The sequence below is a fragment of the Misgurnus anguillicaudatus genome, chromosome 19, assembly GCF_027580225.2.
Source record: "Misgurnus anguillicaudatus chromosome 19, ASM2758022v2, whole genome shotgun sequence".
NCBI lineage: Eukaryota > Metazoa > Chordata > Actinopteri > Cypriniformes > Cobitidae > Misgurnus > Misgurnus anguillicaudatus.
This window is the reverse complement of record NC_073355.2, coordinates 5,235,712-5,250,678: the sequence shown is the minus strand read 5'-3', so window position 1 is coordinate 5,250,678 and position 14,967 is coordinate 5,235,712. Positions and strand designations below refer to the sequence as shown.

Here is a 14,967-nt window from a genome sequence, read left to right as displayed (position 1 = left end):
ACAGCATATGCACATATTCAGTGACATGTAAACAATTGCAAAAAAGTTTTTATTACAAGAAATATCCAATATTAGGTAATGCCGTGCTCATTGAGCGAATTAGCATGAAGTTATCATTATGATGTGGTCACTAATATATTTATCGTTATAATTATCGTTATAATGTCCCTTAAAGGTTTTATACACTGCTGTCGTATTATTTGAGCTGTTTCTGAATGAAGGCAGACTGCTGACAGCGAGTCATGTTGGCAGAGTTCATGTAAAACTTCCTAATATCACGTTTAAAACGAATTTGTGGTTAAGGTGCGTGACTAAAACACACGCGCACTTCAGTTAGTGCGGTATAAATGCGATTAAAGCGTGTACATGGATGCATACTGCGATTATAAACGGTGTACGCCACCTCTTTTAATGCGATTATACTTACTGCGATTATGAGCTTAATCGCATTATTTTTATCGAATTATTGCGTTTACATGAGGTAAGGTATAATCGCAGTATTACCAAAATCCTATTATAATCGCATTATTGGTGTGCATGTAAACGAGCTCATTGTCTATTTCTTTAGTTTAGACTTGGGCAAATATATGGAAGCCTATTTCCGCCACATTTGGTTAACATTTTAGATTTATTTTCTAAGGGTGGGTTGCACCAACAAGGATTAAGTTAAGCAGAGTTTAGAGCTAATCTAGGGTTTGTTGATCTCAGTTTAATTTTAATTCAGGTTGTGTTGCAACACTTAAATTTAAACACAGATTAACAAATCTTAGATTAAAACTTTAAACTGTATTAAACCCTTCATCTGCGATTTATTTTGTCCGCCATGTTAAATTTTCCGGTCTATTTAACTCTTTCACCGCCAGCATTTTTTTAAAAAGTTGCCAGCCAGCGCCAGCGTTTTTCATGATTTTCACCAAAGTTTAATGCCTTCCAGAAAATGTTCTTCTTCAGATATATAAACATACAATATACCAAATGAAAGAACAGACCCTCTGCTTTCAAAAAAAAAAAAAAAAAAAGTTTTATCCTACCTTGAGTAGTTCTTTTATAATCAGCTTTTGAATATGAGTAGGTTTCTGCAAAAACACCACATTTTGAGCAAAAAGCAGCGATAATTCAATTTTTGTGACAGACTTTTCATAGAGATCCCATTCAGAGCGATCTTTAAAACAGACACGGACATGCAGCAGCTTGCCATAGGGCAATACTTCCGGGTTTCAAAAGTTGCGGAAGGTAGATAATAGCGGTATTGCGGAAAGACGGAAATACTCGTCATTGGCGGGGAAGCGTTTTCTCTTGATTGACGAGATATCTTGTCAATGGCGGGGAAAGAGTTAAACAGCAACAATGTTGACGTTGTCATTTAAAAAGGAAATAAACAGTTTATGCAAGCAAAGGTAATGTAATTTTGTATTATAAATCACTTACATACACTGGTAGGCTAATCTAAAGGTCTGATTTGAAAAGAAAAACATTTGACAATCTTTTAAAACAATTAACAGATCAGGAAATATTGTGACAGGAAATATTGCAAAGCTCAGATATTGTGATATAATGAACAAGATGTGTCGACGCATTTGTCATGAAGCGCCATCGTGTGTCCGTTCATTCACTGTCTTTTGTCTGACTGGAGCGCGCGTGACAGAACAGCACATACGAGCATCGGTAGCTGTCACCGGTGCTGTTAATAATCTTTTGGAGCCGCCAAACTCACTTTGTTGAGACGTTATAATAAACGCATCTTTGAATAGCGCCACCACGCTCGCGGTGTGTGTTTCTAATCATTTAGCCAGACATTTAATTGTAGAAAAACATATTTAAACCTCCTCATATGAAAGTTTAAAGTTAATCCCTTACTGAGATTTAAAACATAGTTTAAAGTAATGGAGCAACAGGATTAAAAATAATCTAGATTTTCTGTAAGATTTAAACCTGGATCAAAATGGCAGTTTAAAGATTTAGGCCTAATCCTTGTTGGGTGCAACCCACCCTAAGTAATTATTATGAGATACTAATTATGACTTAGAAAATCTAACAAAATTTAACCAAACGTGACGGGCTTCCATACAAATCTTTTTAAACACTTTTGAAGCATTTTTACATTCTCATTTCTGGGGTGCTGTGAGTGACTGATTATGCTGACAGTGACGTCTTGTTGTTTCAACCATTTTTTTCAATTGAATCCGTTCAAAAGAGTCAGTTCACAGATCATTTGTGTGCCAATCCTGGCTGTGCATCGCAAAACTGTAACAAAGTGTTGCTGTAACATGGAAAACATTTCCTCGCTGGATATGATTTGGTCTTTCGACCTTTCGCCATCATGTCAGTTTGAGGAATATACGCAAGAGAGAGAGAGCAGAGAGACATTTGGGAAACAAATTAAATGAGCCCAATCTTTGTGAGCTCATGGACGGTGCACCGCGACACATAAGCGTGTTCTTAGCTGCTCGCAGATGCGCCTGCATATTAATCAGCCTAATTTGGAGCACAATTGGCCAGTCGATCAATCGGTCGACCTCTATTTTATCTTATAAAGAATTGCAGATGAATAATTGTCGTTGTTGTTTGTTTGTTGTTCACAGAGTCTTGGATTTCCGGAGAGTTCCACCGGTGGCCGGCCGCTTGGTGAACATGACACGTGAGATCCGGGACGTGACCCGTGACAAAAAGCTCTGGCGGACATTCTTTATATCCCCAGGTATGAGTACTTCTCCAGACCTTTTCTTCTCTCCCGGCAGGCCATGACTCTCACGCATATAGAGTTCAGCACATGATAAGCTGCAATTGGCAAACTTACATTTTTCCACAGTGTACTTTGTGGTAAAGTATATATGTTGAGCATGCAAAGTAGTAAGACAGTGTATGGAGATGTTACCACGTAGTAAAATTGCATGTCTATTGATGTGTACTTGTTTCCTTGTTGGTACATTTTTTTATTATTTATTTTAGGCATAAACCCCACAAAATTTAGTAAGATTAATGGTTAAAACTTGAAAAAATATTTTAATTTAGTGACTCTAAATTTCATCAATACTTCAACTTAATTACTTTTAGGTAAAGACATTAAACAAATGTCGTGCTAGTTTCAGACGCACATCTGTACCTCAAATGTCCATAGAGAACAATCACAAACAACTCAGGGGCTAATTTTAGCCCAAAGTGATGCAAGCACATGCGGTCGGATGCCTCCATAAACCGGCACACGACACCCAACCAAGCTGCAAGGCTAATTACAGTCTTTAATTTGGAAACACCAAGCATGCAATAACACGCATGCCGAAAGTTTGGCAACTAAATTACCGACATTTCGATGATGTATGCTTTGGGATAAAGCACATAGATTGGCCATATTCCCTCTCTGCAGGGCTATCATTAGCATCCTGCCTCCACATTTCATGACAAATGTGTTTTTCTGAGAACGAGTGAAAGGGCTTCTCTCCCCCCGGGGAGTCATGTCAGGAAACATTTGAAAAAGGCGTTGTACACAATGATTCATCATTGGCTAAACAGCAGCGTTTAATGAGCTCTTGGTGAATCTGAGTTTTCTAGTTCATCTGCATTCTTCATCACAGAAAGGCACATCTGGGGAAGGCGCATATTTCATAAACGCTTTATACAAACAGTGTTTACACTATAAACAAGATCACTGCATGAGAAAAGCATCAGGGTGAGCGGGAAGTTTCATCAGTTGTAGTTGGGTGGTATGAGAGTACCACGACATCATCAACTCAAGATGATGAATATATTTGTGTATATACAGTGCTTAACAAATGTATTTATTTGTGACACCACCCAATGTGTCACATCTGCCCTAAACTAACAGTATTGGCGATAACCAAAATAATTTTTTATGTTTCAGTAAGGGCACTGTCACTGGGCAGTATCCTTAAAAAACTTTTGAGGTACTAAAATGCACTCTGTTGTACCAATATGTACTTTTGATCCAATTATATGAACTCTTTGGTACCAATATGTACTTTTGATCCAATTATATGAACTCTTTGGTACCAATATGTACTTTTGATCCAATTATATGAACTCTTTGGTACCAATATGTACTTTTGATGTACTGATATGAACTCATTGGTACCAATATGTATTTTTGATGTACTGATGTAAACTCTTAGGTACCAATATGTACTTTTGAGGAGCTAATATAAACTCTTTGGTACCAATATGTTCTTTTGAGGAGCTAATATAAAGTCTTTGGTACCAATATGTACTTTTGAGGTGCTAATATAAAGTCTTTGGTACCAATATGTACTTTTGAGGTGCTAATATAAACTCTTTGGTACCAATATGTACTTTTGAGGAGCTAATATAAAGTCTTTGGTACCAATATGTACTTTTGAGGTGCTAATATAAACTCTTTGGTACCAATATGTACTTTTGAGGAGCTAATATAAACTCTTTGGTACCAATATGTACTTTTGAGGAGCTAATATAAACTCTTTGGTACCAATATGTTCTTTTGAGGAGCTAATATAAAGTCTTTGGTACCAATATGTACTTTTGAGGTGCTAATATAAACTCTTTGGTACCAATATGTACTTTTCGGGAACTAATATAAACTCTTTGGTACCAATATGTACTTTTGAGGAGCTAATATAAAGTCTTTGGTACCAATATGTACTTTTGAGGTGCTAATATAAACTCTTTGGTACCAATATGTACTTTTGAGGTGCTAATATAAACTCTTTGGTACCAATATGTACTTTTGAGGAACTAATATAAACTCTTTGGTACCAATATGTACCTTTGAGAAACTAATATAAACTCTTTGGTACCAATATGTACTTTTTAGGAACTAATACAAACTCTTCGGTACCAATATGTACTTTTGAGAAACTAATACAAACTCTTCGGTACCAATATGTACCTTTGAGAAACTAATATAAACTCTTTGGTACCAATATGTACTTTTTAGGAACTAATATAAACTCTTTGGTACCAATATGTACTTTTTAGGAACTAATATAAACTCTTTGTTACCAATATCTACCTTTGATGTACTTATATGAACTCTTTGGTACCATTGTCTACCCTTGATGTACTGATATGAACTCTTTGGTACCAATGTACTTTTGATGTACTGATATGAACTCGTTGGTACCAATATGTACTTGCGAGGAACTAATATATACTCTTTAGTACCAATATGTATTTTTGAGGAGCTAATATAAACTCTTTGGTACCAATATGTATTTTTGAGGAGCTAATATAAAGTCTTTGGTACCAATGTGTACTTTTCAGGAACTAATATAAACTCTTTGGTACCAATATGTACTTTTGAGGAACTAATATAAACTCTTTGCTACCAATATGTACTTTTTAGGTAACTAATATAAACTCTTTGGTACCAATATGTACTTTTTAGGTAACTAATATAAACTCTTTGGTACCAATATGTACTTTTTAGGAACTAATATAAACTCTTTGGTACCAATATGTACTTTTTAGGAACTAATATAAACTCTTTAGGACCAATATGTACTTTTGAGGAACTAATATAAACTCTTTGGTACCAATATGTACTTTTTAGGAACTAATATAAACTCTTTGGTACCAATGTGTACTTTTCAGGAACTAATATAAACTCTTTGGTACCAATATGTACTTTTGAGGAACTAATATAAACTCTTTGCTACCAATATGTACTTTTTAGTAACTAATATAAACTCTTTGGTACCAATATGTACTTTTGAGAAACTAATATAAACTCTTTGGTACCAGTATGTACTTTTGAGGAACTAATATAAACTCTTTGGTACCAATATGTACTTTTGAGAAACTAATATAAACTCTTTGGTACCAATATGTACTTTTGAGGAACTAATATAAACTCTTTGGTACCAATATGTACTTTTGAGGAACTAATATAAACTCTTTGGTACCAATATATACTTTTGATGTACTGATATGAACTCTTTGGTACCAATATGAACTTATGGTCTGTCCCAGTTAAAGCTAGGGACCATTTGGCCATTTTTTTCTGATAGTGTGTAAGCTCTTTTGTCACAGAAGTATACACAGTAGTCACTAAAATATAATTATTAGTTTTACAAGAAAGGCAAAAAATAGTTAAGCACTTTATTGTTTTTATAGTTAGTTAGTTATATACTTGCCATCCTAGTTAAAGACCCAGAGTGAACCTGAATTATGGGTTTAAATCTCGTAATAGGCAATCTATGAGTCCTTAAACAAGACAAAATAGTCTAGGTTACTCTTAAAGGACTAGTTTATCAGTTTATGAACTGTATCACACTTTAGATAAAAGCATCAGCTAAAGGTCCGCTTACGAGAATAATAACCAGCTCTATTGGGTTAAATTTACCTTAAAGAGACCACAAGAAATTCAATGTTCCTGCCCCAGAGATGCTTGACCCCAGTAAGGGTCACCTCTGACCTTCCTATCAGATTTCTCTCTTTCACCGTTGATCCATTTTAGACCCCTAGGGACTATTTCTCACTTCCCTAAAACCTCAAGTCTTTCTTTTGTCTCGCAGCCAACAACATCTGTTTCTACGGCGAGTGTTCATACTACTGCTCAACCGAACATGCCCTGTGCGGGAAGCCCGACCAGATTGAAGGCTCACTGGCTGCGTTTCTTCCTGACTTGGCAGTAGCTAAGCGCAAGACCTGGAGGAACCCTTGGCGCAGATCCTACCACAAACGCAAGAAAGCTGAGTAAGCTCCTTTCCTCCACTTTATCTCAGGTCTCCATGCACCACCCCATATCTTCATTAAACTACAGTCGGGCCTTATCAGCAAAAAAAAAGACTGCTGCGGTTCTCACTTACGTTCAGAGAAACCCTATCTGTGCAGTAAAACAATGAGCCATCCTGTTTTAGATGGCACGTGGACTCCTAAGTAAGGTTATATGTAAAAGAGGGGAAATGCAGCGTATATTTAAAGGTGAAATAAGTTTGTCTGTTGTTTAAAGGTGGGAAGTGGATCCGGATTATTGTGATGAAGTCAAACAGACTCCACCATATGACCGAGGAACACGTCTTCTGGACGTCATGGACATGACTATTTTTGACTTTCTGATGGGTATGTTTCCAAATGAATACTGTATATGTGAGCCAGTGTCATAAAAGATTGAAATCAATGAGTGAAATCAAACTTTGATCCTTCAAATCTCATCATTAGATTATTTATTTTGTGCTGTCTGTGGTCTGTTTTATACTTCAAGCTAAAATTACTGAGCAATAAAAGATTTTACTATAGAATTTATACTCATTAAATCGGGGCTATGATTAATTGCATAATTGTTTAATCACTATTTTGTTTAATAACTGGTCACACTCATTTAACAGGTTAAAGTGATGGCCCTCATTTTAAACTACATTAAAGGTATTATGAATAAATGGGCCTGTCTTCATAGCAGTAATAAATAATAATATAGTATAGACATTAATAAGCAGAAGGAAAACTCTGCGTTCCTCCTCAGCTGACCTGTATTTCATTCATTCTTTGTACAGGAAACATGGATCGCCACCATTATGAAACTTTTGAGAAGTTTGGAAACGAGACCTTCATCATTCATTTGGACAATGGCAGGGGGTAAAGTCATTTTGTATAAACACGTGCTCCTTTTTGTCCTTCACAACCTGTTCCTCAAAGCTTCATGTGACTCCACATGCATTCCTTTTTCTTACTGTGAAACCATGGAAACAAAGTGTTTCGATCTGAAGAGATGTGAATATGTAGATTTGGTGAAGAAGGTCAGAGTAGCAGTCAGGTGTTATATGTACAGAAATAAAGGACTGGCCACTGCAACGTGTAGTAAAACCAAGAGCTGCTCGCTCAAAGGCCTTGTCTAAAATGTACATTTATTTAAATGTATTACATGGCTGGTTGGAATGCTTGGTTCTGATTGGCCAGGCGCAACATTTGCTGATTTGTTATTCCCAGATAACAAGCCCTTAAAAATAAACACGGTAAGGCGAATGCTGCAATTTATTTTTACAGATGCAGTTTAATATACACAAAATTAAAAATAAATAATTATTTTAAAAACATATATGACATTATGTTTACAAATGATTAGACCAGATAATGTATTCGTGACATTTGAACATCTTGTCTTATCTTAAAAGCGAAAGTAAACAGCTTTTCCTTGAGAAAGGACTGCATTCGTTAAAAATAAGCAAATCAAATATTTTAAATCAGTATTTAATGTTCCTTACCTTACTTATAAGGGTAAATAGCCGTGTAATAAGCAGCATAATGTACATAGCAGCCAGTTGTTATCGCAAAATAAGCCCTTTCGGTGTCATACAACAAAGATACATGCTGAAAAGTTTGCATCCATGATTTCATTTACGTATATATCCGGTTAAGTCCATCTACACTGCAGTCCCAGAGCTTTTAAAGGCTCTCTAAGCGAATAATGTGCGACGTCACTTCCTGTTGATGTTTGAACTGTTTTCAAACAAACGGAGCGTAGCTAACGCCTCCCCCTCCCTCTCCCGCCCGTGCTTTCATGAACGCGCCCAACCCCCACCCCCAAATCCTTCTTGTCGTTTATTGGCTGGAACACTTTGTTTTGTTTTGTTGTGCTAGGTTTGGCCACTATGTTGATATTGCCGTTTGTCGAGCCTGAGCTGTCTACAGAGATCGCGTTTTTTTACAGTTTGATCAGCGGACAGGCAGCAAGCAGATAGTGAGGAGATGTTTGCTGTATGTAACAAAAATGTTTTATGGTCTAAAACGCGTCAATTCGCTTAGAGCGCCTTTAAAGCTCCCATTCTTCCCATCGTGTACAATCTGCATTATAACACGTGTTCATGTTTCACATGTAAAAAAACGCTGTATTTTTCACACAATTGACTTATCTCTATAGCGCTGTTTTCACTGTGCTAAAAACGAGCTGATGTCTTTCCTTGTTCTATGAAGTCCCTCCTTTAGAAATACGTAACGAGTTCTGATTGTGTAGTTTTTTTAGTGTGCTGTGATTCGATAGCAGCTTAGCTTGCCGTTAGCTTAGCTGGCGACAGACGTATTCCTGTGGGCGGAGTTTAGTCAAAAAACTGTTCTATTGACATCATTAAAGCAGGAAGTAGAGGGCTGTAGTCCAAACCGGCCGTTTGCTGTAGGCTTTGAAAGGGGAATTCTGTTAAAGAAAAATATATCGCCTGGCAGTGAACTTTGAGCTTTATCATTTTACAGGTATTATTTATGCTATTATAGCAACATTTCACACTAACTAGGGTTTAAAAATGGGATCAGAAAGAATGTGACCTTTAAACTAAAACAGGGTTTGCAGTCTTTACAAAGTCTTAGTGCCAGATGTAACCGTAGCAAATATAAAACATTTTAAAACGTAAACATAGTCTCAACATATTATGAACTATTAAAATACATTTCATTTTAAAGGAAAAAATAATTTGATGTTTAATATAATAAAGTAAAGAGTGACAGTAAACCCATTACAATCTATTAAAACAATTCGTAACAGGTAGATAAAGGGAAGCATAGAGATTGATTGTTACCACAGTAACCGCACATCATGCAAATGTATGATTGCCAGCATGCTATAAACCTTGTGTTGAAGGAAATTAGCTTTATCAGGGGTTATTAAAATCTTCTCTCATTTAATTTATTTTAATATTAAAACTATTTTGGTTCCTTTCATTACTGGCTGAGAAAACCTAATATGCCGTTTCCTTGTAACCCCTCAGATTTGGAAAACATTCTCACGATGAAATGTCCATCCTGGTCCCCTTGACTCAATGCTGCAGGTACGATTGTCTGTCTTCTCACACTAAAATGTCTCTTGAATCAAAGCTGTCATCTTTCATCTGGAATAATCCCTGCAGTGCAGTCATTCAGCCCAGAACCAACACAACCCCATGTCTGCCTTTGCCAAACTTCAGTTTATTATGCTATCTATATCCTTTATTGCACATTTACATTTTTTTCTTGTCTGCATTGCTATTCACACACAAAAGTAGTGATGGTGATGATAAAGTACTGCAGGTAATATATATGCAATGTTAATACCATAGACTGTTAAAAATATGGACGTAGTGTCTGTGATGTCATTACCTCGCATCACTCACGGATAACCAAATATGGGTAATAAGGCGGGACATGGGTGAAGCTAAGGTGTCTGGTTGCTAAAACCATGCCTGCCTAGTTCTATGGTAGGGACAGTAGTGGCAGTTCAACCGTCACTCCAGTGGCCACGCCCTTAATTGTGCAGAACTTCTCACATTCACCCATGAAGGGCAAAATTAGCTATATAGACCAAAAACACGTTTTGTACCAGGCTGTAAACATATTATTTTCTGCTGTAAAGTTGGTGATTTTAACATGGGGGTCTATGGGAATTGACTCTCTTTTGGAGCCTGCCTCTAGCGGCCCGTCGATGAATCGCAGTTTAAGTCACTTCCATCATCAGAGAGGTTGCCCCTCGGTTAATACACAAAGGTTTAAACAGTGGAAACATAACTTTAGCAAGCCCTTCAAACCATTTAAGATATACTGTTTGTCAGCTGGTCTGATCCCTGGAAATCAAACTTATCATTATGGCTTGTGTAGTGAAACGCTCCACCAGTTGAGCTACGTACATCAATGCAGACAGTGCAACTGCATGTTGTCATTACATTCACATTTATGCATTTGGCAGAGACTATTATCCAAAATGACTTTCAGTGCATTACGGGGCGGTTTCCTGGAGAGGGATTAGACTAGTCCTAAACTAAAATAAATGTAAGAGCTGTCCAAACTGAAAACAACTTGCACTGACATATCTTAATCAGTGCCCTTTGTTTTGCCTCAAAATGCACGCAAGTTATGATTTTAGTAAGACGTGTTTGTTAAAACTAGTTATATTTTACTAAGGCCTGGCTTAAGATAATCACTGTCTGGAAAACCACCCATACAGCTTTTATACAGTATGTGTCATCTTGTAATTAAACCAATCACTTTTTGTGGTGCTATCACAAAATTCTACCTAATTAGCTACAAATGCCCCAAATCATACTGTTGTATAGTATCAAAGTGTTGTTCACATCGGAAAATCCTGAAAAAAGAAGTGCACTAGGTACCAGGATAATGCACTTGTTCAACCAAAAAAAGTGAAGTGTGGAACGCTGAACACGTAGCGCAATCAGTTTTGCTTACGTAGCGAAAGAGGGGCGGCCCCAATACACGTCCAAAAGTTTTTGCGTTGACCATTACACTTCAGTTTGATGGGGTCTGATCTTATGTTGGGCAAAACAGATAATTCTGACATGAGAAGTAAGATTAGCAAATTAACTTGCATTCTGTTATGCGTTTGACATCATTCACCCTCGTCTTAATACATAAATTGACGCTTATATCTCCGGTTTGTTAAAAAACGTTAAGCATTCCATTTGGGATGATACTTCTCTTGTAAAATTCATACACTAGATGATAAACTGTCAATGTCCTCTATTTCCAGTCCATCCCAGATTCCTACTCAAATTTCATGATTAGGCTCTATATTTGTTTTTGCAACAGTAAGGTCAACACTTGCAAGCACCTATAGGCAATAGTAACACACAGATGCATAAAAATTTGATGTATTGTAAACTAGAACACATTCATCCTAAATTGGCACACTGTGCAGCCCGAATAGTATGCAAATTATGATCCTGCTATTTTATCAGTGTTTTACCTATTACTGTCCTCTCTCTCTCTCTCACTGTCAGAGTGAAGAGGTCAACGTATCTCCGGCTGCAGCTGTTGGCTAAAGAAGAGTACCAGCTGAGCTCTCTGATGGAGGAATCTCTGCTGCAGGACCAGCTGGCGCCCATCCTAATTCAACCGCACCTGGAGGCCATGGACCGCCGCCTGCGTCTGGTTTTGAAGGTGTTGGCCGACTGCGTTGAAAAAGAAGGTTTCTCATCAGTGGTTGAGGACGACCTGAATGGCAATCCCACCTCGAACCACCCCCAGGGACACAGGAGGTAGTGAGGCCTGAATGTCCGTCCTCAACGGTCGAACCTCCACCATGAGCCTCCGGCGTTACTGAGGCTTGTGCTCGAGTCTTTCTGAATTCAGTGAATTCCAAGACTTGCCAACATTGCCTGTGTGGAGCCACCCTTCCTGTGTGTAGATACGGACGTACAGAGACACGACTTTGCGTGTGATGTCAGAGGAATGCTGGGAAAATAGTTCTTGTTTATCGATGGTTCACTGCAATTGGAGCTGGGGAATGTACTTTATTTGTTGCATCCTGGTTTGTTGAAATAATTTATTACGTTTGCATATTTATCCCTAAGAGTTGATGAGTGTACAGAGGACATCTTCGGTGTAAAGGGACCAACGTGGAGAAAGGAAATAAATGTCAACAATCCATCTCCAATTGAGATTCTTGGAAAAGCACATGATATTATTTATGTTAGCTCTAACATAAGGGCATGTGCAAGCTTTAATGGTAGTGCTTCAGTGTAGTTCTCCTATGCGAGGACGCGCATTTCTTTCCCGTACGTTCACAATTTAACATCATTCGCCGCCATCCAAACTAACTACATCGAAAAGCCATCGTTTAAAATGCATTGTGCAATCAAGCCAGTTGTGTCGTTTTCTGCACTTTTGTTGTGTTTCATTTGGGGTACTTCAGAGGTGAAGTGCACACTTCATTTGAGGGTATTCATTGGTGAAGCAGGCGGCCTCCGTGGAGAACGAGAGAATGAATCTGATTGGTCGCTCGGGCGTCTGGTGCCGGAGGTGATTCCCTTCTCAGGCCCCACGCTGAATACACCTGCTCTCTCTTAATGAGAACCTTAAGGACGGCGTGATGCCGGCTCGTGTTTGTAATGTTAGTCGTACTTCACGCCGCACTTATCTTCTGTCTCGTCTGTGATCTCAATGCTTGATTATGGAGTAGAGTACAAGCCTAAGGTAATGAAACAAAGCTTTAAGGGATTAACTGGGGTGCAGAGAGTGTGTCGAAACATGTGATATGTAAAACCTCAAGCAATAAAACCTCTTTGGTGTTAATGTGTAGTTTTTCGACTGCAGCGGGGCACAGGACGTATTATTTGTTGTTTGGTTTCTTTGTTTTTAACGTGTGCATTGGTCATTGATCATTGGTTTTAAACTGCACCCCACGTATCCATTTTATTCTGCGTCCCATTCAAAGTCAAATGTATTTCTACCGTTTCAGTGTGGCAGATGTTTCAGTGTTAACAACGACATAAATACGCATCCGAATCGAGGAAGGTGAACAATGCTTTGCAACCCAGGCAGCAGACGACTCTAGGCCGGATCTGCACCGGAGCTGCTGACTTTGGTGCGGATCCGGCCCAGAGTTGTCTGCTAATCCTGTCATTTGTTTTTTCAGACAAATTTGTTTTTAAACACTTTCACTTTTATTTTGACTTCTTTTGCAGACAAATGACTTCTTGGTTGAGACAACGTGTATTGATTACCATTCATTTTATTATGACATCATTTCCTTTTTTTACCACTTTGGCTTTATTGTACAGTACTAGACTGTGAGATTAAGGTACAGAAGCTGTCACTGGGATGGTCCTAATGTGTAACATTTAGTTACAGGTACAGTATGTACCTCAAAGGGAGTAATATAGGTACAAATGTGTACTTTTTAAAGGTTAACGCCCTATTGACAGCTTTTGTATCTTTATTTCTGAGAGTGTAGTAACATTTACTCTGCTGTATTTTACTGCAAACATTTCTGTTACATGACATTGTATATGCTTTCAGGTCTCACTTACAGTATTTTGTATTGTGTAAACTATTGGCCAAAAAGGCAACAGAGTGCCTTTTAACTTTCAATAGCAGCAGTGACTGCCCATCCAGCATGAACAAACTCATAAATCATTTGAAGTTGATCTACAAAATTGAACTAAAGTAGTCAGTACTGTGTGTTAAAAAACTTACATGGCTATTTATTAAAACTAAGTACGTTTGCGAGGAAATACTGTGGGTCTGTTTTGCATTTGAGATTTGTTTAGCTTTAAACGAAATCCATGTTCCTCGCAGATGTTGTGTAAAGTTGAATCTTTGAGAAGGGTCACATGTGTTTTCTGTGTTTAACCCCAGTGCCTGTGCAATGCTTGAGAAACTTGAATGTTTTGGGATTATACAGTACATATAAACTGAACTTTTAGCAGCCCACGGCCTGGACTCGAGGGATTATGGGATTCTTGTGGCTTTCATGAGCCCGACAGACTCAAAAACTCATGTTGTCGGTGTGTTTGTGTACATATCTATAAATACGGTACGTGGGTCCAGGAAATTGTTTTGGGTTTTTTTGGAGCAGAAATATTTTATTCTTTTCTCTCTTAGGCATTGTTACTGTGAAGACCTGTTTGCAAAATGATAAAAGTGTGCAATAAATGAAGCTACGTTGTTGAACGTCTTTAATCCAAATACAAATTGTAAACGATCAAACAATTGAATATTATTGTCAACTTATCTCTTAGTTTGTTTAAACAAGCAAAACAACATGTTAACAGTTGTGTACTATATGACAAGGTATACTGGAAGAAGAAAATCTTTGTTTTTATATGAATTATTTCAGTTTGTTTTTAATTTAAAGTTATACAAATCATCCCTTCAAGTGGTGGGACTACTTGTTTAATGCAAGATTGTTAGACTACATACAGTACATCTTAAGCCTGGCTTATTTGTATAGTTTAAACTCGGAGCTACAGGACAAGAGGCTTTCCAGACTCTGACAGGTCATATTCAGACCTCTGATACATAATAGCGCTCTAATAGCTTCTATCTGTCACAGACATATTTTGCTATATTCTCCTCTATGACATTATAGTCATACACATGCTGAGACAGTTCAGGACATGCAGGGATCTCACAGTGACCTTAAAACTACATTTCTATCTCTTCTTCATACACTGGTAGCTATCATCTTTAAAAATGTGCAAGACTGACTTAAGTTTTCTTTCTATACATTTTGAAAATAATGGGTACCATGTATAATGTAACATATTACATAACCACTGG

General features: G+C 37.6%; 1 protein-coding gene across 2 annotated transcripts in view; it reads left to right on the top strand.

Annotated features, from left to right (window-relative positions):
* fam20ca (FAM20C golgi associated secretory pathway kinase a) overlaps positions 1 to 14,362 on the top strand; it is a 91,763-nt gene extending 77,401 nt beyond the window's left edge. The window contains exons 5-11 of one of the 2 annotated variants that reach the window (XR_012359076.1): positions 2,583 to 2,698; positions 6,507 to 6,687; positions 6,944 to 7,053; positions 7,485 to 7,566; positions 9,687 to 9,746; positions 11,685 to 13,223; positions 13,288 to 14,362. Coding sequence is in view for 1 of the 2 variants with exons in the window: in XM_055184431.2 (XP_055040406.1) it covers positions 2,583 to 2,698; positions 6,507 to 6,687; positions 6,944 to 7,053; positions 7,485 to 7,566; positions 9,687 to 9,746; positions 11,685 to 11,946 (811 nt within the window). In the remaining variant the exon portion in view is untranslated. Of the gene's footprint in view, positions 1 to 2,582; positions 2,699 to 6,506; positions 6,688 to 6,943; positions 7,054 to 7,484; positions 7,567 to 9,686; positions 9,747 to 11,684 lie in introns of both variants that reach the window. The other variant, XM_055184431.2, reaches the window with a different exon arrangement.
* The last annotated feature ends 605 nt before the right edge of the window (positions 14,363 to 14,967 follow it).